This window comes from Oryctolagus cuniculus, chromosome 12 (assembly GCF_051225735.1).
Source record: "Oryctolagus cuniculus isolate XC-2025 breed Fujian yellow rabbit chromosome 12, ASM5122573v1, whole genome shotgun sequence".
NCBI classification, from domain to species: Eukaryota; Metazoa; Chordata; class Mammalia; order Lagomorpha; family Leporidae; genus Oryctolagus; species Oryctolagus cuniculus.
In genome coordinates, this window is record NC_142878.1 from 106740090 (window position 1) to 106760360 (window position 20271).

Sequence of the window (20271 nt, forward strand, 5' to 3'; positions counted from 1 at the left end):
CGGGGGCGGGAGAGGAACAGTGGTGTGGTGGGGTCTGGGCAGCCAGTTCCTGCAGGTCGCCAAGACATCGGGTCCTGCTCAAGCTGCATCCCAGCTGTGCCTGTTCCTTCCTAGAATGGACAGCTCACCCTCCAGAAAGGTGCCTCTAACCTGTGCTGCAGGTGGCACAGCCTTACCCCACTCCGGCAGGGCCCCGGCTTCTGCTGCCCCCAGCGGAGCCTGCCATAAGCCGCACACGGATTCCTTTTCCACTGCCCGTCGCAAATGGCCACGGGTCAGGACTTACCCGCACTCCAGCCTGGAGCTGCTGTACAACCTTCCCCTGCTCTGAGCTCCACTGGCAGCTGCTGAATGGGCCAGGGCAGTATGTCCAGACCCTCATGCTTCCTTCCTGGTGAGTCCAAGATGCAATCATCTGTCTCTCTCTTGACACACCTCTCTAAACGTAGCAGTGACATGGCGGCTGCAGGATCCATCTGCCGCCCTCTGGAGTGAGCACGTGTTTCCCACCAAGGCCTCTCCCGTGCTGGCCGCTTTTTGTCCAAGGGGAGGAACCGGTGCCCCGGGTCCTATGCAATGGATCACTGTGAAGTTATGCAGCACCTCCAGATGGTCCGGACCTCCCCAGGCTGTGTTGTGACAGATGCTGCACGCTCACGGAGCCCCAGGGCAGGAGTGTAAATCTCTCCTGGTGTTTGTTCTGTGTGATTGCTATCGCCTTTGGAGCCACTTTTCTCTAAGGGATAGAAGAGAAGCCATTCATGAAGTCAGTGTCCCTGGCAAAGGTACCTGGGGCTGTGTCCGTCCCAGCTGGAGTGGTGGCTGCCACGGGGCTCCTGCCCACGTGGGCGTGTGGCTGTCTGTAGCCATCCTCCTGGTTCAGGCTGGTTTCTGCTGGGATGATAGTGGTGAGTTCAGTGGGAAAATGGTCCTTGAAGGTGACATCCTCATGACACGCTTTTAAGGAGGTCCTGTGGTTTTTCTGCCTGGTTCTCTGTTGCCTGTTCCTCATGCCCAGTCTTTCCCATTTTTAATTTTCACCTTTTTTTGAAAGGCAGAGAGACAGCAAGACAGAGCTATTCCATCCACTGGTCCACTCAGCACATGCCTGCAACAGCCAGGGCTACAGCAGGCCAAAGGCAGGAACCCAGAACCGAATCCAGCTCTCCTTGGGACTTGAGCCATCCCCTGCTGCCTCCCAGGGTGCACATTAGCAGGAAGCTGGATCAGAAGCGGAAGAGCGGGTTAAGCTACTACTTGCAATGCTGGCATTGCATATCAGAGTGCCACTTCAGGTCCCGGCCACTACCCTTCCATTCCAGCTCCCTTGGGACACTTGGGACATCAGCGGAAGATGACCCAAGGGCTTGAGCCCCTGCCACCCATGTGGGACACCTGGATTAGTCCCAGGGCTCCTGGCTTTGGCCTGCCCCAGCATCAGCTTTTGCAAGCATTTGGGGAATGAACCAGTAGATGAAAGATCTCTCTTTTTCTCTGTCACTCAGCCTTTCAAATAAAAAGAAGAAGTAACAGAGAAGCTGGGATTTGAACCAGGCACTCTGATATGGGATGCTGGCATCTCTAACATGTGCACCAAATACCCAGCCCTTGTTTATGGTCTTTTATCATTTTCCCCCCAGGGCATCAGTGGAGTTTATCAATTGCCACCTGACAGCACTGCCCTTGTGCAAACCTGTTCCCTGCTAATGCACCTGGGAAGACAGCAGAGGCCCAAGTGCGTGGGTTCCTGTCCCCTGTGTGAGAAATCCTGGAGTTCTGGGCTCCTGGCTTTAGCCTGGCCCAGCCAGGAGAGAACCAGCGAGCAGATGCTCTCCTTCTCTCTGTCTCTCCCTCCCTTACTGTCACTCTGCGTGTCAAATAAATACTTTAAATAGATCATTTGAAAATCCCAGCAATTTAACAGCTAATAACTACAGAAGTCTCACACACCCACCTCCGCCACTGAGGTTTCCAGGCTCTGAGAGCGAGAGCAGCCGCCCCGCACCTGTTCTGGTGAGCGCTGCACCTCGCCCCTCCCCGTGAGCCGCCGGCAGGGCTCCAGGCTCCCGCCGTCTGCATCTGCTCCAGGACCTCTGAATGGGATGGGAGGCCCCAGGATGCGGCCAGAGGCCGCGCCTGCGCAGTAGAGCCGCTGTTTCTCACCCACAGGGGAATGGACAGAGATGGGACCTCAGGGCCGGGCTCGGTGCCTACCTTCCCCATTTCAGCCTGGGCCACATACGCAGGGGCCTGTTTCCTCCAACCTGCTGCCTATTTTCAAGGCTTGCCCAAGCTCCCAAAGCAGGTATCTGGCCATGACCTTCTGCGTCTCTAAGGACTGCCGGTGAAAACCGACCTGCCCCTGGCTTTGGGCTCGGCCATCCGTGCTGCTCTGGGGCACGCCCGCAAGCTCTCTGCGCGTCCCACCACCTGTTGTCTTTTCTCTGTTTGAAAAGCACAACCGTGAAACCTCGAGCGTTCATGGGTTACGCAAACAGCTTCCCTTGGTATATTTTTTAATAATCGCTACTCTTATTATTACCAGATGTTGAAGTCCCAGATGGTCACAGAGTGACAGCCTTTGAGGGTGAGAGTATTTGAGCAAGTGCTGAGACAGCAGGTGCCTGACCTGGGTGGGAATCCAGTGTTTAGCTGAGATGTTATACAAAATCTCCTTAACGCCAGGGATCCTCCACGTGGTCACTGGGAGACAGAGAGAGAGAGACAGAGAGAGAGAGAGAGAGAGAGAGAGAGAGAGAGAGAGATTCATGCCTTCCTCAGAGTTTTGCTGGGAAATACCTAGGATTATAGGAGGGAATGTTAACAAACTTGTGGGAAGTAGAGTTAAAAGTTGGGGGGGGGGTAGCTACTGCTGTAGCATAGCCAATAAAGCTGCCACTTGCAGTGCCAGCATCCCATAAGGGCACCAGTTCAAGTTCTGGCTGCTCCATTTCCGATCCAGCTCTCTGCTGTGGCCTGGAAAAGCAGTGGAAGGAGGCTTAAGTCCTTGGGCCCCTGCACCCACGTGGGAGACCTGGAGGAAGCTCCTGGCTCCGGATCAGCTCAGCTCTGGCCCTTATGGGCATCTGGGGAGTGAACCAGCGAATGGAACACCTCTCTCTCTCTCTCTCTGGCTCTGCCTCTCTCTATAACTCTTTCAAATAAATAAAATAAATATTTTAAAAGTACCTTTTAATTCCATTTTTCATGAACTTTGTGAAGTCCTCTTGTACATACTACAGAAAACGGTGACCTTGAGCTTAAAACCTACAAGAAGGGACGCGGCCTTTTCCTCGTTTGTCCTAATTGGTGTAATTCTACTTTCCTGATACTTTACGTGTGTTCAGATATTCACTTTCCAGGCTCTTACAGGAGACATGTGAAGCCTAAGATGTATATAGAAACACGGACGTTCGGCACACGCCAGAGAAAGCAGACACACCTTCCCAGCAGACGCGTGGACAACCCAGGACACCTTGCGGCCCGGCAGCTCCCGAGCTCGCTCTCCTCCACAGAGATCATCTCTGCCCTTGTCCCAGAGTCTGCTCTGCTGTCCCACAGGGCAGGAGTGGTGTCCGTCTTGTGCTGGCCATGTTCTCTCAGCTGCCAGAAGGGAGTCCAGGGACTCTGTTAGGGAGCTGCTGGGAACTGAATTGTCACTGGGCACCCCCCATGGCTGCAGGCTCATTTGCCATGAGAGCCTTGGCCAGGCCGAGTGGTCACGCCAAACATGACCCCTCCTGCCTTCCCAATTTGCAGCCAAATGAGGAAGCAGCAGAATGATGTGCCGAGTCCCCGCACAGCTCCGGGGGGCAGACTCTGTCCAGTATGCAGGCTTCTCCTCTGTGTGCACTTTTCTCCTGTGAAATGAACAACACTCATAGCGGGTAGTTCTCCCGCCTGACGTCTCCCCCCACCTCAGGGGTCAGAGGCGCCCCGCCTGCTCTCCCCCCACCCCGCTTTTTCTTGGTTCTTGAGCCCCCAAAGGCTGAGACCCACCTGTTGCACAAAGCCGGTGAAACACCCCCCCTCCCATTTGTTCTGGGCTCATTTTTCCTTTTCTTTTTTTTTTTTTTTAAATCATTTGGGGTATTTCACCGTAAAGCCATATAGAACGTAGGGCAATTGGTAAATGTTTTACATCTGCGGAGAAGAAAGTAGAAGTCCTTGGTAATCCCACATTCCACAGAAAACAAACGCGCCACCTGGGAGCCGGCCTCCTAATCCACTTCCGGAGCTTAGCTTTTACCTTCTTTCAAAAAAAAAAAAAAAAAGGAGAGAGAGAGATCTATTTAGCAAAAATGTTGTGCAAGCTATTTGGGGACTTCCTGCCATCCCATTAACTAATCAGTTCCCTCCTCCTCCTCCCTCCCCCCCCCCCCATGCCAAGGCTTACTCACTCTGTACTTCCGGGGCTGTAGGGTAGCACTGAGAGTGAGTCTCGGGTAGGCTAAGAAATGCACACATGTCACAGGCTACTCACAGGTGGCGGCTGCGTTTTGACCAGGTGTTGCCGGGGCTGGGGTCCACAGCCTAGAACAGGGTGGCTCGGGGCTCCCACATTCCATGGATTTACTACAGTTTAACCACTTCACTGTTTTTATTTCTCATTCTTTGGTATTGTAAATACAGGTGCATGCACAGCCTCGTGGCTGAACCTCGGTGTCCGTCCCTAAGTGTTTCCCTAGGGTAGTTTCTAGCAGAAGATTCGGGTTCCAAGACCTGTGAGAAATTCTGCACCTGCTTTCAGAATGCTGGCCCATTTGACACGTCCTCCAGCAGGCTGGGGGTGGGCCGCTTTTCCCACCTTTTGACCATCCTGGGGGATTTTCAGGTTTTTTAATTTTGAAAAATGTATTTATTATCATTTTATTTAAAAGAGAGAGAGAGAGAGATCTTCCATCCACGGCCAGCCAGGGACCCAGAACTCCATCTGGTGTCCCCTGTGAGTGGCACGCACTGAGCCGTCTCCAGCTGCTTCCCTGGGCACAGAGCAGCAGGACGCGGGATCGGGGGCAGAGGAGATGGGCCTTGAACCAGGCCCTCTGATGTGGGCGCAGGCACCCAGTGGCACCTCAGCTGTTGTGCGACAGCCAGCCCCAGCTTTGGTTTTCACGAATGTCTGCTGCTAAGACAGACCCTAAAGTGACCCCCACGCGTCACACCCTGGACGCCTGTCACTCCTCTCTCACAAATAAAATATGGCGAAAGAGAAGAGGTTTAGTAGATGTAATCAAAGCTGTTGATCAAGCACCCTGAGTTAATCAGGAAGGGGGATGATCCCGGTGGGCCTCCCCTACCAGGTGAGTCCTTTCAAAGGGCTGCCTGGAGTTGGAGAATGGAAGCAGTGAAAACGCCCGCCCGCCCTCCCTTCCTCCCCCTCTCCTCCTCTCCCCTTCTCCCTCTCCCTGTCTCTCCCTCTCCCCCTCTCCCTCCCTCTCCCTCTCTCCCTCTCTCCCTCTCTCTCCCCCTCTCCCTCTCCCTGTCTCTCCCTCTCTCTCCCCCTCTCCCTCTCCCTGTCTCTCCCTCCCTCCCTCCCTCTCCCCTTCCTTCTCCCTCTCCCTGTCTCTCCCTCCCTCCCTCTCCCTGTCTCTCCCTCCCTCTCTCCCTCTCCCTGTCTCTCCCTCCCTCTCCCTCTCTCCCTCTCTCCCCCCTCCCCTTCTCCCCTTCTCCTCTCCCCCTCTCCCCCTCTCTCCTACCTCTCCCCCTCTCTCCTTACTTCTCCCCCTCTCTCCCTCTCTCCCCCCTCCCCTTCTCCCCTTCTCCTCTCCCCCTCTCCCCCTCTCTCCTACCTCTCCCCCTCTCTCCTTACTTCTCCCCCTCTCTCCCTCTCTCCCCCCCTCCCCCTCCCCTTTTCCCTCTCTCCTTCTCTCCCTCCCCTTCTCCCTCTCCCCTTCTCTCCCTCCCTCTCCCTGTCTCTCCCTCCCTCTCCCCCTCTCCCCCTCTCCCTGTCTCTCCCTCCCTCTCCCTCTCTCCCTCCCTCTCCCCTTCTCTCCCTCTCTCCCTCTCTCCCTCCCTCTCCCTGTCTCTCCCTCCCTCCCTCCCTCCCTCCCTCTCCCCCTCTCTCCCTCCCTCTCCCCTTCTCCCCCTCTCCCTGTCTCCCCCTCCCTGTCTCCCCCTCCCTCTCTCCCTCTCCCCCTCTCCCCTTCTCGGCATCTCCCTCCCCCTCTCTCTCCCCCTCCCCCTCCCTCTCTCACTGTGAAGAAGCTAGCCATCATGAAATGAAGCTGTGAAGAAAGGAAGTCTGCCACCCATCCAAAGGGGCTTGGAAGCTGAGCCCTCTGTGGCCAGACCAGCCTACGAGAACCTGGTGCGATGGACCCTCTGCAGCCTTGTGCAAAACCCCGAGCAGAGAACCAGGCTAAGCCACAGCCAGCACCCTGGCCACAGAAGCCGTGAGCTCATGGATGGGTGTCTCTTAAGCCACTGAGTTCCTGGTCACTTGTTACGCAGGCTGGTGCCTGACACAACTACTGATTACACTTCTCTCATGTGTTGTTGAGCATATGTTTCCTCCTTTTTGTTCTTTTAAGATTTATTTATTTTACTTGAAATGTGGAGTGACAGAGGGAGAGGGAGAGACAGAAAGAGGTCTTCCATCTGCTGGTTCACTCCCCAAATGGCTGCAATGGCTGGAGCTGGGCCAATCTGAAGCCAGGAGACAGGAGCTTCTTCTGGGTCTCCCACATGGGCACAGGGGTCTAAGCACTTGGGCCATCTTCTACTGCTTTCCCAGGCCATAGCAGAGAGCTGGATCAGAAGTGGAGCAGCCGGGACTAGAACCGGCACCCATATGGGATGCCAGCACCACAGGCAGTGACTTTACCCACTACACCACAGCGCCGGCCCCTTTCCTCCTTTCTTGCCCATTTTTCTATGAGCATTCACCAGTTCCTTAGCCGTACATGAGTACTGAATGCTCTCAGGCCTTTTCCCAGGGTGTCTGTCCCTTTGACTGCCATGAAGAATCAGTGGCGTCCTATTTTTAGGGGGCCCGACCCATGCGTCTTTCCCGCCCGGAGTCTGCACTGGCTGCACCGCCTGTGCTTACAGGGAGAGTCCTGCCCACCTTCACCTGGGGCTGGAGTGCGCTTGTTGCCACGGCTGCGTCTCTCATTCACAGGCAGAGGGCTCGGTGTACAGTGTGGCCGGAGAAGCCCAACCCGAATGCCTTTCAGATGTGTCCACCACCTCCACCGCGTGAGCCTTTGCTTCCCCACTCAAGTCAAACCTGCAGCCTCTCAGTGCGTTCCTAACACCTGTCGAGTTCCAGGGGACATCCAAGGTTCAAGTCCTGGCTCCAGCTTCCTGCTAGTGTGCACTCTGCCTGCAGCAGGTGATGGCTCAAGTATTTGGGTCCCCGCCACCCGCATGGGAGACCTGGATGGAGTTCCCAGCTCTTGACTTTAGCCTGGCCTGGCTCCAGACATTATGGGCATTTAAGGAGTGGACAAGTGGATGGGAGATATGTGTGTGTGTGTATTTGCCTTTCAAATAAAAAATGAAACAAATATTTTTTATTTTTTTTATTTATTTTTTGACAGGCAGAGTGGACAGTGAGAGAGAGAGACAGAGAGAAAGGTCTTCCTTTTGCCGTTGGTTCACCCTCCAATGGCCGCCACGGCCGGCGCACCGCGCTGATCCGAAGACAGGAGCCAGGTGCCTCTCCTGATCTCCCATGGGGTGCAGGGCCCAAGCACTTGGGCCATCCTCCACTGCCTTCCAGGGTCACAGCAGAGAGCTGGCCTGGAAGAGGGGCAACCGGGAAAGAATCCGGCGCCCCGACTGGGACTAGAACCCAGTGTGCCGGCACCACTAGGTGAAGGATTAGCCTATTGAGCCGCGGCGCTGGCCTAAATATTTTTTAAAAAACTGTCCAATTTATGCTATAATATTAAGCTGTTTTCATCATTAGACTCTGCGTTTGAATTTCCAGTGGGGAAAATCACCCGTCATTTCTCTCTTTTAAGATTTATTTTATTTATTTGAAAGTCAGAGTTACAGAGAGAGAGGGAGAGACAGAGAAACTCCCATCTGCTGGTTCACTCCCTAGATGGCCACAATGGCCAGGGCTGGGCCGGGCCAAAGCCAGGAGCTTCTTCAGGGTCTCCCACGTGGGTGCAGGGGCCCAAGCACTTGGGCCATCTTATGCTGCTTTCCCAGGCCGTAGCAGAGAGCTGGATCAGAAGTGCAGCATCTGGGACTCAGACTGGCGCCCCATGGCTTGCTGGTGTCATGGGCAGTGGCTTTACCTACTGTGCCACAATGCTGGCCCCTGGTGACCATCACAAGAACCCTCCTTAGGATGGAGTTGAGTCCGCGCAGAGTGCAGCAGAGCAATGAAAAAGAACCTGTCGGTGATATCCGTGAGCCCCGGGTCCTCCCGGTCTGGGCCCTGCCTTGCCGCTGAGCTTGTGTGAACACTTCCAGAGGGGCCTGTTTTAGCCCAAAGCCCTCCTCTGACCTGTGAGGACCACATGAGGTATTCCCGGTCGCGGCCAGGACCCAGCGCGTGGTTCTGCTTGGTGCACGCCAGCACTCCCCTCCCCTTCCCTTCCTCTCTTCCCGGGGCCCCGGGCAGGGCTCCCAGCAGCCTGCCTCCTCATACTGGAAGCTCTCCCAGGAAAGTCTGTCCAGCTTGTGGGGAATCCTCCTCCACGCCCCGCCCCCCGCTGCCTCTGCGGCTGCCTCTCTCATCTTCCCAACGAGGGCGGAGGCTTGCGGCTCAGCACTGTTCTTTGTACATGCATCGGTCCCCTCTCTGCACCGGGCAGGTCCAGTTGGTGTTGGTGCTGCACCTGCTGGGTGTCAGTCTCTTCTCTCTCAGCCTTTTACAAGCTGTGCTGAATGGGACCCCTCCTACAGCAAGGGGAGTCCTATTATTTAGCTCTGAAGGTCTTTACAAGCACAAGGCATGTCTGAAGTGGCCGTAAATAATTTATATTGTCCATAACTCAAGCTGATCAAAACAGTCCTCGCGGTGATGTGGCAAAATCTGGTACAAGCTGCTTTCCCTTGGCCTGCAAACCAATTATGCATTCGGAGCAGAGGCAGATCTGCCCGGATTCCCGCCTGAGTCACATTAATGCCCCGTCCACAGTGACATGAATCACAATCTGTGCATGCTTAGGGATCGGCTAATCCCATTGGACAGGAGGTGACGGCCGAGCTTCCATGATCTCATTTGCTCTCTATTTTTGGAAGTCACTGGTAACCCTAAGCTCAGGAGATGTTTCCAGAGAAACAGGATCCCTTAGGTTCATTTTGATAAAGGGTTGCTTGGCGGGCTTTGGCTACAGCCAAACAGCAGGTGTCACTTTATCTGTCCTGTTTTGTCACAAGGTGAGGAGTGGACAAACCAGGACAAGACTCCACATTCCTTGTTCTGAGAAAAAAGCATAAATACTTGGCTTCCTATGAATGCGTGTTGAAAAGAATAAAGGACAACAGCTCCCCGAAGACACGTGTCTGCATTTGAGAATAGGTGAGAAACCACTTTCTCTTTGACCATGGGGAGGGGGGAGGTGTCGCTGATGGGTTGAGGGGCTCTCCCCGGCCCCAGAAGCCTGCAGACTTGCAACCTACACTCCGGCACACAGGAAGGAGGCGCTGACCCCAATATTCCATGCTCCTGCTGGGGAACCAAACCCGGAAAGAGCCACCGTTAATGCTCGCGTCCGACAGCACCCTGGCAGCCACCGGTCTCAAAACCCTGCCGCTGCAGGCACACGCAGGGGCCACCTGGCTCGAGGTGGCCCCGGCTCCTGGTTCCTAGGCACTGACCCGCAGGTCCCGGAGCACTGGGACACAGTGTATGTCGCACAAGATTGTCCCCTGCAGGTCGGCGCCCTGTTCTAAGTCCAGACGCAGTCTAGTGTCTTCAACCTGTGGGCCCTTTGCGGGGGGCGCTCTTTTCTTCTGTCCTGGGATCACACAAAGAACCCCTACCTGCACCCTGGGGAGGTGCTGAGACTACTGATCATCTGCCTCCCCCCACCTCCACTTCCACCCCCAGCGCTCCTGGGGAGGAGGGGGGGAGCCAGCTCAGGTGCCGTCACCTTCCCTCCCCGCCTCTTGCACATAGCACCGTGATGCTCAGGCCATTTCCCCTCTAAATCTCTTCACTGCCTCCCCCTGGGGGCCCGGAGAATCGCTCTGAGCCCCTCAGCCTGGCCTTGGCACTTGCGGCTTCCTCCCTGCCAGTCCAGTCAAGTGGCCTGCCCTGGGTGGCTCAGCGTGTGGGGGGCTCCCTCTTTCTCCATGGCTTTGCTCGGGCCCCTGCTTGCACTCCAGCCTCTCCCAGCTCCCCAAACACACCCTGGACTCAGACCTCTGCTCCGGCTGTCTGCCAGGCGGCCCCTCGGCTTCGCCGGCCTTCCCCCAGCTTCCACACGCGTCCTGCAGGGCCCAGAACAGACATCACGGGCTCCAGGGAGCCTGTGCTGCCGCCCTCAGCTTCCTGCACAGCCGGATCCGCGGTGCTGAACTCCCCAGCCCCCAGCCCCCGACGCCTGCACTGGCACCACGGATGGCCTGTTTCAGAGACCTGCACCTGGTCCCCCAGGGGCCCTTGCGGCATCGCCCACCCGACGGTGCACTCTGGCTTCGTGAGCCCCTGCCCCCAAGCGCAGTCACTCCTCGCTTGCTTTCTCTTTCTACTCAGGGTCTGCATCCAGCACCGGAACGCAGAGCCGAGAGGCCACAGGCTGCCGACGCCGGCCAGGGCCTGACCGAGGCGCTCGGAACCACTCCCAGGCCGCTGCGCCGCCGGGGCTCCCCCTCCTGGAGAGATGGGGAAATGCAGTCCCTCTTCTCGCTCCTTGTATTAAGCCGTGAAAGCTGTTGATTTCCGAACTGCTGAAATGGGGGCGGGCTCTCCAGGAAGGTAACCCGTGAACCCCACCTTGGAGGTCTTGAAAGCTGAACCGCCGCGTTGCAAGAGGATCCCTTTTCTTTTCCTAACGATTTTTTTTTTTACTTATTTGGAAAGCACGGTGAGGCTGGCATCCCATACGGGTGCTAGTTGGACTCCCAGCTACTCCACTTTCTTTATTATTATTATTATTATTATTATTATTATTATTATTATTATTATTATTAACAGGCAGAGTGGACAGTGAGAGAGAGAGACAGAGAGGAAGGTCTTCCTTTTACCGTTGGTTCACCCTCCAATGGCCGCTGCAGCCAGCGAACTGCGCTGATCCGAAGGCAGGAGCCAGGTGCCTCTCCTGGTCTCCCATGCGGGTGCAGGGCCCAAGCACTTGGACCATCCTCCACTGCACTCCCGGGCCACAGCAGAGACCAGCTACTCCGCTTTCAATCAAGCTCCCTATTAATGCCTGGGAAGGCAACAGAAGATGGCCCAAGTGCTTAAAGTGCTTGGACTGCTGCATCCATGTCAGAGACCTGGAAGAAGCTCCTATCTCCTGGCTTTGGCCTGGCCCAGCCCCAGCTGTTGTGGCTATCTGGGGAATGAATCAATGTTCGGAAGATCTCTCTCTGTCTCTCCCTCTCTCTCTCTCTCTCTGTCACTCTGCCTTTCAAATAAATCAATCTAAAAAAAAAAAAAAGACATAGAGAGAAAGATCTTCCATCTGCTTGTTCACTCCTCAAATGGTTGTGACAGGCAGGGCTGGGCCAGGCCAAAGCCAGAAGCATGGAACTCCATCTTCTGGGTCTCCCACATGCGTGGCAGGGGCCCAACACCAGGGCCATCTTCCGCTGCCTCCCCAGTCACATCAGCAGGGAGCTGGATGAGAAGTGGAGTAGCCGGGACTTGAACTGGCGCTCTGACATGGGATGCTGGTGTCACAGGCAGCGGCTTAACCTGCTGTACCACAACACTGGCCCCTTTTCATCTTGCACTGGGATCCTGGCAGACCCTGGACGCGGCTCGTGCAGTTGCTGCTGCTTTGAGTGACAACTGGCCTGGAATCTTCTTCCCTGAAACACAGCAGCCCAGTCCCTTCTCCAGAATCCAGGTCCTAGGAGCCCATGGCAGGTGATGGAGTAAACGCTGGGGCCTTCTCTGGCCTGGCCAATGCAACATCTCCTGACACTGGAGAGAAGCAGAGGCCTGGGAGAGCGGGCTGGGGAGGTGACGGAGGCAGGAGCCGGAGGAGAGGCCTGGGGCAGTGAGTCTAGCCTGAAGCCCACCCACTGGGATTCCTGAGGAGCAGCCCTGGTCTGGGTCAGGGAGCTTGGGGCCCCCGCTCCCTCTCTGTCCCTTGCATGCTGGGGAGCAGGTGACCGGCGGCCTCAGTTTCCTGACACCTGGCCAGTGGGGGCAGTCCGCTCCCGGCCTGTGGCCACCAGGCCTGTTTCTCCCAGGTCTTGTGCTCAGGGCAGGAGCTGCTGTCCCTCTAGCGTGGATGACCACGCCTCTCTTCTTTCTCAGGGAGCTTCGCATCGTAAGTCTATCTCTGGGGAGTGTGGGCAGAGTTTTAAGCAGCGACGTTGGAGCGGTGGAGACTTGGGGAGGAACAAACCCAGGAAGCTTTGTCTGTGCCTCTGACATCGTCCTTGGTGGGAGGTCACAGCCGAGGCCCATGGGGGGTCGGTAATGCTGTGCTGTGGCTCCCAGTGTGCACCAAGGGCTCTCAAGCCCAGGAAGGGCGTTGCCCAGGTCTCCTGGGTGCAGCAGCCTGTGACATGGACAGCAGGTATCTCCTGCCTCTCTGGGAAGGAGATGTGGGAGCCATCAGGAGGCAGAGAGCCAGGGCAGGCCTGGGGTTAGTGGCACCCTGTGGCTGCGCCTGCCTGGTGTCCCAAGGGTGGGTGTGACCCAGGACCACCAGGTGGCAGGGGTGGCATGGGGTGTGTGTCTTGAAGCTGGTCCCTGGTTTGAGTGTGCAGCCACTCCCGTGTGGTCAGTGACACAGCGAGCAAAGCAAGGGAGCCGCAGCGGCGACCTGGGGACCCGATACTGCTGGCCCTGCGATGTTGCCATCAAGACATCATAGAACAGCCTCAGGGCCTGTGCACATGGTGGGCAGTCCCCACCTGGCTTCCCTCATCCCAGGAGTGGCTGGCGCCCTCTCAAAGGACTGGGTTTTCTGGGCAGGACAGGGTTAAAGGCTGGGGTAGCATTCTGGCCCTGGCTGCCTGCACCCCTGAATTATTGATCTGCTTGCTCCTGGCAAGGCTCACAGGATCTGGGGGTGCTGGGAGCCAGCCAGGCCCAGGACCGCCTGAGAGAGAGGCAGCCACGCCACAGACTGGGCACCCAGCACTCACCGGGACCACAGGTAGAGCCAGCGTGTGTCCGACACCCAAAGAAATCCTCAGAGGAGACACTGGATACCAGACTCCCTTCACACCCAAATGGGGTGCAGCCCGCACAGTGGGGCTCAGATCAAGAAGCTGCCAGTGGAAGGCCCAGACAACAGTTACATTCTTATGTACCTAGTATTATTACAACCCATTTCACAGATGTGGAAGCTGAGGGAAGGGGAATTCAAATAATGGGGTCACACAAGTGGCTGGGTGCAGGCCCAGGTGCACAGGCACCTGGTCCTCGCTGCTCCTTGGCCCTGCCTATTTACAGAGACACCTTAACTCGCACCCGGCATCCTCGGGACCCCGCCCTGCCCCGCACACACTCAGGATGTGCGCTCACTGGGAATCGGGAAATGCCTTTTGCGCTTCGGTTGCTGGGCTGAGACCGGCAGCCAGCCTGGGCAAGAGACCTAGACCTTGCAAAGGCGGAGGCGGTGGGCCGAGGCCTCGCGCTGCGGGACCCCGGGGTGAACTGCTGGCGGGAGCAGACTTAGTGCGCGCTCTGCAAAGCCGTTCCCTGCGCCCTGGGCTGCATCCGCTTCCCGGCGAGCAGCCCGGAGCCGGAGGCCAAGCAGCTTCGGGTTCGGAGCAGAAGCGCCGCGCCCCGCCGCGCCCTCGGCTCGCGGCCCGGCTCTGGGATGCCGGTGGAGCCGCGGTCTCCCCAGGCGCCCACCCGCGCCGCACCCAGGCGCGCACCGAGCTCTGGGTAAGCCTTTTAATGGGAAAACAACAACAGACTCGCGGAGAACCTGGCATTTATAATTCATGGGCCGCTCTCGGCACCCTTTTCAGACGAACGACCCCACAGCCATTCCTGTTTTTTAGGAAAGAGAGGGAATGCCCGCACTCTGCTCCGATGGCGCGGGTTTTCAGATCCCTGGCGAGCGCCGCGCGGACTGTAAATTACCAGCGCGCCACATTTGTTTCTGATTATTTGCGTTGCAGTTGGTTTGTGAAATGAACCAGAAGAGTTGGTTAAAAAAAAAAAAAGAATTCGTTTATCCTGCAAACAGGACACACACTCGACCCCCAACAGAGTTCCTAGAAGGAGCAATGCCGGTTGGGTAGGTAAAAAGGATGTGTGAGTGTAAGTTAAAAATAAAGCAAAACAGCCAAACATCAACAAAAACAAGATGAGGACGAGAAAAAAAAAGCCGCCGCCAGGATGGAACCAGGGCGGTTGCCCGGTGAGCGCCTCTGGGTCCCGCACCCGCGCGCGCCCCACCCACAGCTCCAGCCTGAAGTTCTCTGAGCGCGGCGCGCGCGGCTGCGGGCGTCTCTGGGGGCGTCCCCAAGCCCAGGAGGTCACCCCGGGCCTCTCCCTCGAGCATGGGCCCCGAGAACAAAGAGGTGACCAGCTGGATCGTGCTGGCCGCGTCTGAGCCGATCTCCTTCCTCTCCAGCTCGTGGATTTAAAAAAATTGTTTTTTATTTATAAAATAAAGGAGTTTGAAAAGGTTGTTCCCGCACCGCCCCCTAGGTATCCATCACCCGGCGGGGTCCACGCCCGGGCGGACCGCCCCACAAGCCCCGGAGGAAGCTCCACGCTGCGGCCGTCACTGAGCCCAGCCCGGCGGGGATTGCCCGAGCCCTGCCCCGGAGGGATCCTTGTAGGTTTCGGGGGAGGGGGCTGCGCTCCATTGTTCGCTGCGGGCCAATCAGGCCTTGCCCACCGCCCCTCGCAGCCAATGCCTCGTCACCGCCGCCTCGCACCCGGCAGCCCCCGTCCCCATCACCTCCCCCGCCCCGCGTCCCCCGCGGATCTGGGGCCGCTGGGTGACGCCGCAGGTCCCGCCCCCAGCTCGGGTCCGGGGCGAGTGCGTGCTGACGTCATGCTGCGTGCGGGCCGGTGCGGAGTGGCCCCTTGCAGGCGCGGGGCAGGAGGAGTTAGTTCGCAAAGAGCAGAGGCCCGGCGCGCGACCCTCGTCCTCTCTGCGCCCATCTCTTTTCTGCATGGTGGATATTATTTTTCCTTATCCCTTTCTGGGTGCTATGGGGGATCCTTCCAAGAGTAAGTCTTTCTGGGTGTGCGTGTGTGGGTGTGCATGCGCGCGCTTAATGTGCACAATGTCTAATGCAGGAGCCGCATGTTTAGCGGGTCCTACAAGTGGCTCTTGTTGGACAGCCGACTTTAGGAGAGGGGAGAATGAAGCGAGCGCCCATCTCCTGCAGGCTGCTCCTCCTTTCAAATCCTGTCGTTTTATTTTTGCCATTAAACACTTTTTTTCCCCCTCCCAAGCCGGCTAGACTGCCCCCAGGCTGGGAAATCTGTTCTGCGCCCCGGCAGTTAGGCTCGATGTAGGGATGTGGAGGGGTTGAGAGGCTGCCCTGTGGCTTTGCTCGGCTATCTTTTCGGACTTTCAAAGCAGGAACGGGTTATCTGACTTGCTATGGGGCAAACGGCGGAAGGATGAGCGGGGAGCTGGCTGGAGGTGGCCGTGGGTGTGCGCTGGGACGCGGGGAGTGGGCGGGCGCAGCGGCCGAGCTGCGCGTTCGTTCCCCGGGTCTCGCCTCGGTGCTAGCCGGTGGGGACCAGACGCACCGAAGCGACTTCGATCAACGAATGCAGTAGCGCAGACGCTTGGAGAGGGAGACCAGGAGCCTCCCCAGGGTCAGAATATTTTTTTTTCGTTTGCAACTGCCCGGACCGTTTTAGACAGCTCGCCTCCTTTTTCCGTGGGGTCGCATATTTTTTTGTTCTGTGTTTTGAACGACAGAACGAGAGAGCGAGCGGGTTCGGGTTGGGGCTGGAGTGGCCGAGATCCGCGGAGATCCGCGCAGCCAGGCCTGACGCGGGCCCCGCGCCCCTTCCCCGGCAGAGAAGCCCGGGACGGCCATGTGCGTGGGTTGCGGGAGTCAGATCCACGACCAGTTCATCCTGCGGGTGTCGCCCGACCTGGAGTGGCACGCAGCCTGCCTCAAGTGCGCCGAGTGCAGCCAGTACCTGGATGAGACCTGCACGTGCTTCGTCAGAGACGGGAAGACCTACTGCAAGCGGGACTACGTCAGGTGAGGCCTGGGGACCCGGGCCGGCCGCGCGCGCCCCGGGAAGCCCCAGCCTGCGGGCCCCTGCAGCCGCCGGGCGCGCCCCGGGGTGCCTCGCCGGCAGCCACGGGGCCCGCGCTGACTTCCGCCGCCCTGGGCCCCGCAGGCTTTTCGGCATCAAGTGCGCCAAGTGCCAGGTGGGCTTCGGCAGCAGCGACCTGGTGATGCGCGCGCGGGACAGCGTGTACCACATCGAGTGCTTCCGCTGCTCCGTATGCAGCCGCCAGCTGCTGCCGGGAGACGAGTTCTCGCTGCGGGAACACGAGCTGCTCTGCCGCGCCGACCACGGCCTCCTGCTCGAGCGCGCGGCGGCCGGCAGCCCGCGCAGCCCCGGCCCGCTCCCCGGCGCCCGCGGCCTGCATCTGCCAGGTGAGCCGCGCGCGGGGCCCGGAGGAACGGGGTGTGAGTGGGTGTCGGGCGTTGCCTGCGCCCGAGACGACCGCTCGTCACTTCTGTACGCGTGGCGCTGGCGGCACTCGTGTGAGTGTGCGCCTGGGGCATGGGGCGCGCTCCGTTTACAGGAATGTGTGCGACACAGGCGAGCGGGTGCCAGCCGGGAGTCTTCAGTGGTGCCCGTCTGGGGGACCTGCCTTTGGGATTTCTTGGAGGAATGCGGTTATTGTCCAGGAGGGAGGGAAGACTTGGGTTCAGCTAGCCAGGAACCCGCCCAAGGCCCTTCATCCAACAAAGGGATTGGGGTCCGTGTTTGCATTTTGAGGTGCGGTTTGATGAACAACTTGGCCAAGCCTTCTCCAAGGCGCTGGAGTGGCCTCGGGTGTCTTGTCTGGCATGTTCTGCGTGGCAGTCAGGCGCTGTCCAGGCGCAGGCTGAGGGTGCATCCACAGGCAGGCAGAGACAGCGGCGGCATCCCAGCCCCAGGCCTGCAGCGCGGCGCTGGGGAGGCCGAGCCTCTGGGCGCCTCTCCTCTCCGGATGGCCACTTCCTCCCTATAGAGTGAGGAAATCGCGCTGGAGGGGTCATTTGTAAATATTTATGCAGCCCTGGAAAGGCCCAGAGTGGGAACCCAAGTCTAACCGGGGGCCGCGGGGAGGGGGGCCATTCGCCCCGGGGTGTGTGGAGCAGATCTGGGGAGGAAGGGTGCCCCAGTCAGCTCGCCAGGGGCTCCGTTTTCTTTGTTGCGGGTTGCTGGCTGCATGAATCAGGCTCTCTGCTACTCCCCGGGGGTTCGAGAGAACCCAAGGCCAAGCAAGGAGACAGCCAGCAGCCCGGAGGGTGGCCGGCCATTGAGCCGAGAGACTCGGGCCCAGAGGGAGGAGGCCCGCGGGCTCAGCCGGAGGGAGACAGAAAGGAGCCCCGGATGCCGCTCCAGGCCAGCCACCCACAGACCTGGGCCGTTTCTGAGCGGGCTCCAAGCGAGGGGAAGGGCACTCATGGGTCCCCGGGGGTGGGTGACGCGTCCCTAATCCCGAGAACTCCGCGTCCCGGCTCCGCCTGTGTTTCTTTACGCCGCCCGGCGCGCCTCCGTCTTGACTCCGCCGGGCCCAACTGTGCTCCGGTCCGGGGAGGAGGTCCAGCCCCGAGCGGCCACTCGGGCGGACCTCCCAGGGTGGACGAGCGCGGCCCTCCAGGGCCCTGCGCGCGCTTGGGGGTGTTCCGGGCCTGGGAGCGAGAAGGCGCAGCTCCCTCCGTGTAAGGCGAACAATGAAACGAAATGCGCGGAATTCGGGGGAAACGAAATCCGGCGGAGGACGTGGCCGTGCCGCGCCTAGGCGCCCCGCTCACCTCCCCGCCCCATCCGCGCCCTGTGCTTGCAGACCCCGGGCCCGGCCGGCAGCCCACGCTGCGCCCACACGTGCACAAGCAGGCGGAGAAGACGACCCGCGTGCGCACCGTGCTCAACGAGAAGCAACTGCACACTCTGCGGACCTGCTACGCCGCCAACCCGCGGCCCGACGCGCTCATGAAGGAGCAGCTGGTGGAGATGACCGGCCTGAGCCCGCGGGTCATCCGCGTGTGGTTCCAGAACAAACGCTGCAAAGACAAGAAGAAATCCATCCTCATGAAGCAGCTGCAGCAGCAGCAGCACAGCGACAAGACGGTGAGGGCCCGAGGGGGCGCATGGGCGCGCCGTGGGCGGGGCCTGGGAGACCCGGGGTTGGGGGCGCCGACCTCGCCACGCCGCCTGCTTTTGCACCTTCAGAGCCAGGTACCCACCACCCCCAGAACAAGGCTTCCGAGGTCGGCTCTGCTGCTCATCCCAGTGGCAGCCCCGAGTCGCGGGACCCTGGGCGCAGCGAGGAGCCCAGGGCGGCGTGGTGGTGTGGGGCTGGCGGGCCCTGGCTCGGTGCGAACACTTAAACTCCGCACACCTGGCGCGGGGCCGTTTGCCGGATAATTGGCATTCAGTCCTGAGGCCGGTGGAGGGGTAGCGGGGCCCGGGGATCCCCACGGGCTCTTTCTCGCCCGTGCCGTAGGGAGTGCGCGCTCCCTACCGCCAGAACCATGGCCTAGCGCCTGGGGCCACGGTGTGGGAGGCGAGGAAAAGGCGAGACCTAACTCGAGGGCCCTCTGCTCGCCCCGCAGAGCCTCCAGGGACTGACCGGGACGCCCCTTGTGGCGGGCAGCCCCATCCGCCACGAGAGCGCCGTGCAGGGCAGCGCCGTCGAGGTCCAGACGTACCAGCCGCCGTGGAAAGCGCTCAGCGAGTTCGCCCTGCAGAGTGATTTGGACCAACCCGCCTTCCAGCAGTTGGTGAGACCCTCGGGGCTCAGGACGAGGGAGGGGATTTAGCCGCGGAGAAGAAGACGGGATGAGGGGCTGGGGACCGCCCTAGGCAATGGGGGCTGGTGACGGGGCCTGCACTTCCCCCCACCCCAAAACCAGGTCTCCCCGGATTACAGCGCGCCGCGGAGCCATCCACCTGCGCCCGGCCTCCCCGCGCGTCCTCACCCGCTCCTCCCTCCCTGTCTCCGCCGTCCCAGGTCTCCTTCTCCGAGTCTGGGTCCCTGGGCAACTCCTCGGGCAGCGACGTGACCTCCCTGTCCTCGCAGCTCCCGGACACCCCCAACAGTATGGTGCCGAGTCCCGTGGAGACGTGAGGGGCACCCTCCCCGCCAGCTCGCGGACCTCGCATGCTCCCTGCATGAGACACCCGTGCTCAGGCCGTTCCAGCTCCGACCGCGCGCTCGCCCTGGTAATTGTTATTATTGTTATTTAAAGAGAGAGGACCGAGAGAAACGGTCGCGACTACCCAAAGCGCCAGAACGCAACCTGCTTCCGCCAGACTGGAGACCCCTGCTCCGAGGACTTGTATTTTTCCAAAACCAGGATTTGGGGTTGACTCGCATTAGCTCTGCCCGCTCCTGCCCCGCGCTCCGAGTGGCGAGGTCGCCACCCACGTCCCTGCGCCCCACGCCGGCGCGCAGGGCTGGCCCCGATCTGGTCCGCGCGGCCTCTGCCCCAGGCCGGCCCTGGCAGGGAGGAGGTGGAGGGAGACTGGCGGAGGGGACGGACGCTGAACCCCGCAAGCGCATGATGGCTGGAAAAAGCGGGAACCGGACTTTCTCGGAAATGTTTTAAATTATCCGTCGACGGAGGACCCCCGAGTGTGAGCCTTTGCCGACCAAACAAACGTAAGTTATTGTTATTTATTGTGAGAACGGCAGTTCTAGTGGGACGAATATTTTGATCTTAATAAAAAAAATACTAATTCCCCCGAGCGGTGCAGCCCTGTGTGATGTGGGCGCGCGAGAGCGCGCGGCGGGGCGGGCCCGGCGGGGATTGGGCGCCCGGGGCCGGGCCGGGGCGGGGCCGCGGGGCGGGTGGGGAGGCCGCCTGCGGGCGGGAAACCGATGGCGGCCTGCGCGCCTCCCACGCGTGGGCCTCCAAGTCTCGCTGGGCTTCAGGCGCGGGGCGCGTCGCGGGCAGGCCTGGCGCTGCGGGCGGGCGGCGCGGTCCCCAAGGCGGCCGTGCGACGCGCTCCTGATC

General features: G+C 59.5%; 1 protein-coding gene across 1 annotated transcript; it reads left to right on the forward strand.

Moving 5' to 3' along the window:
- Positions 1 to 15132: 15132 nt before the first annotated feature.
- On the forward strand, positions 15133 to 20021 carry ISL2 (ISL LIM homeobox 2). Its single transcript, XM_002721597.5, has 6 exons — positions 15133 to 15289; positions 16098 to 16287; positions 16430 to 16692; positions 18099 to 18382; positions 18868 to 19035; positions 19266 to 20021. The coding sequence occupies exons 1-6, from the start codon at positions 15232 to 15234 to the stop codon at positions 19380 to 19382; spliced, it is 1080 nt and encodes a 359-aa protein (XP_002721643.1). The 5' UTR covers positions 15133 to 15231; the 3' UTR covers positions 19383 to 20021.
- The last annotated feature ends 250 nt before the right edge of the window (positions 20022 to 20271 follow it).

Excerpts from the sequence above, each read along its gene's own strand:
- ISL2 (XM_002721597.5), top strand. The coding sequence starts at position 15,232 with ATGGTGGATATTATTTTTCCTTATCCCTTTCTGGGTGCTATGGGGGAT. Across the intron at positions 16,288-16,429 it reads TGCAAGCGGGACTACGTCAG|GCTTTTCGGCATCAAGTGCG; the intron begins GTGAGGCCTGGG and ends TGGGCCCCGCAG. Across the intron at positions 18,383-18,867 it reads AGCAGCACAGCGACAAGACG|AGCCTCCAGGGACTGACCGG; the intron begins GTGAGGGCCCGA and ends CTCGCCCCGCAG.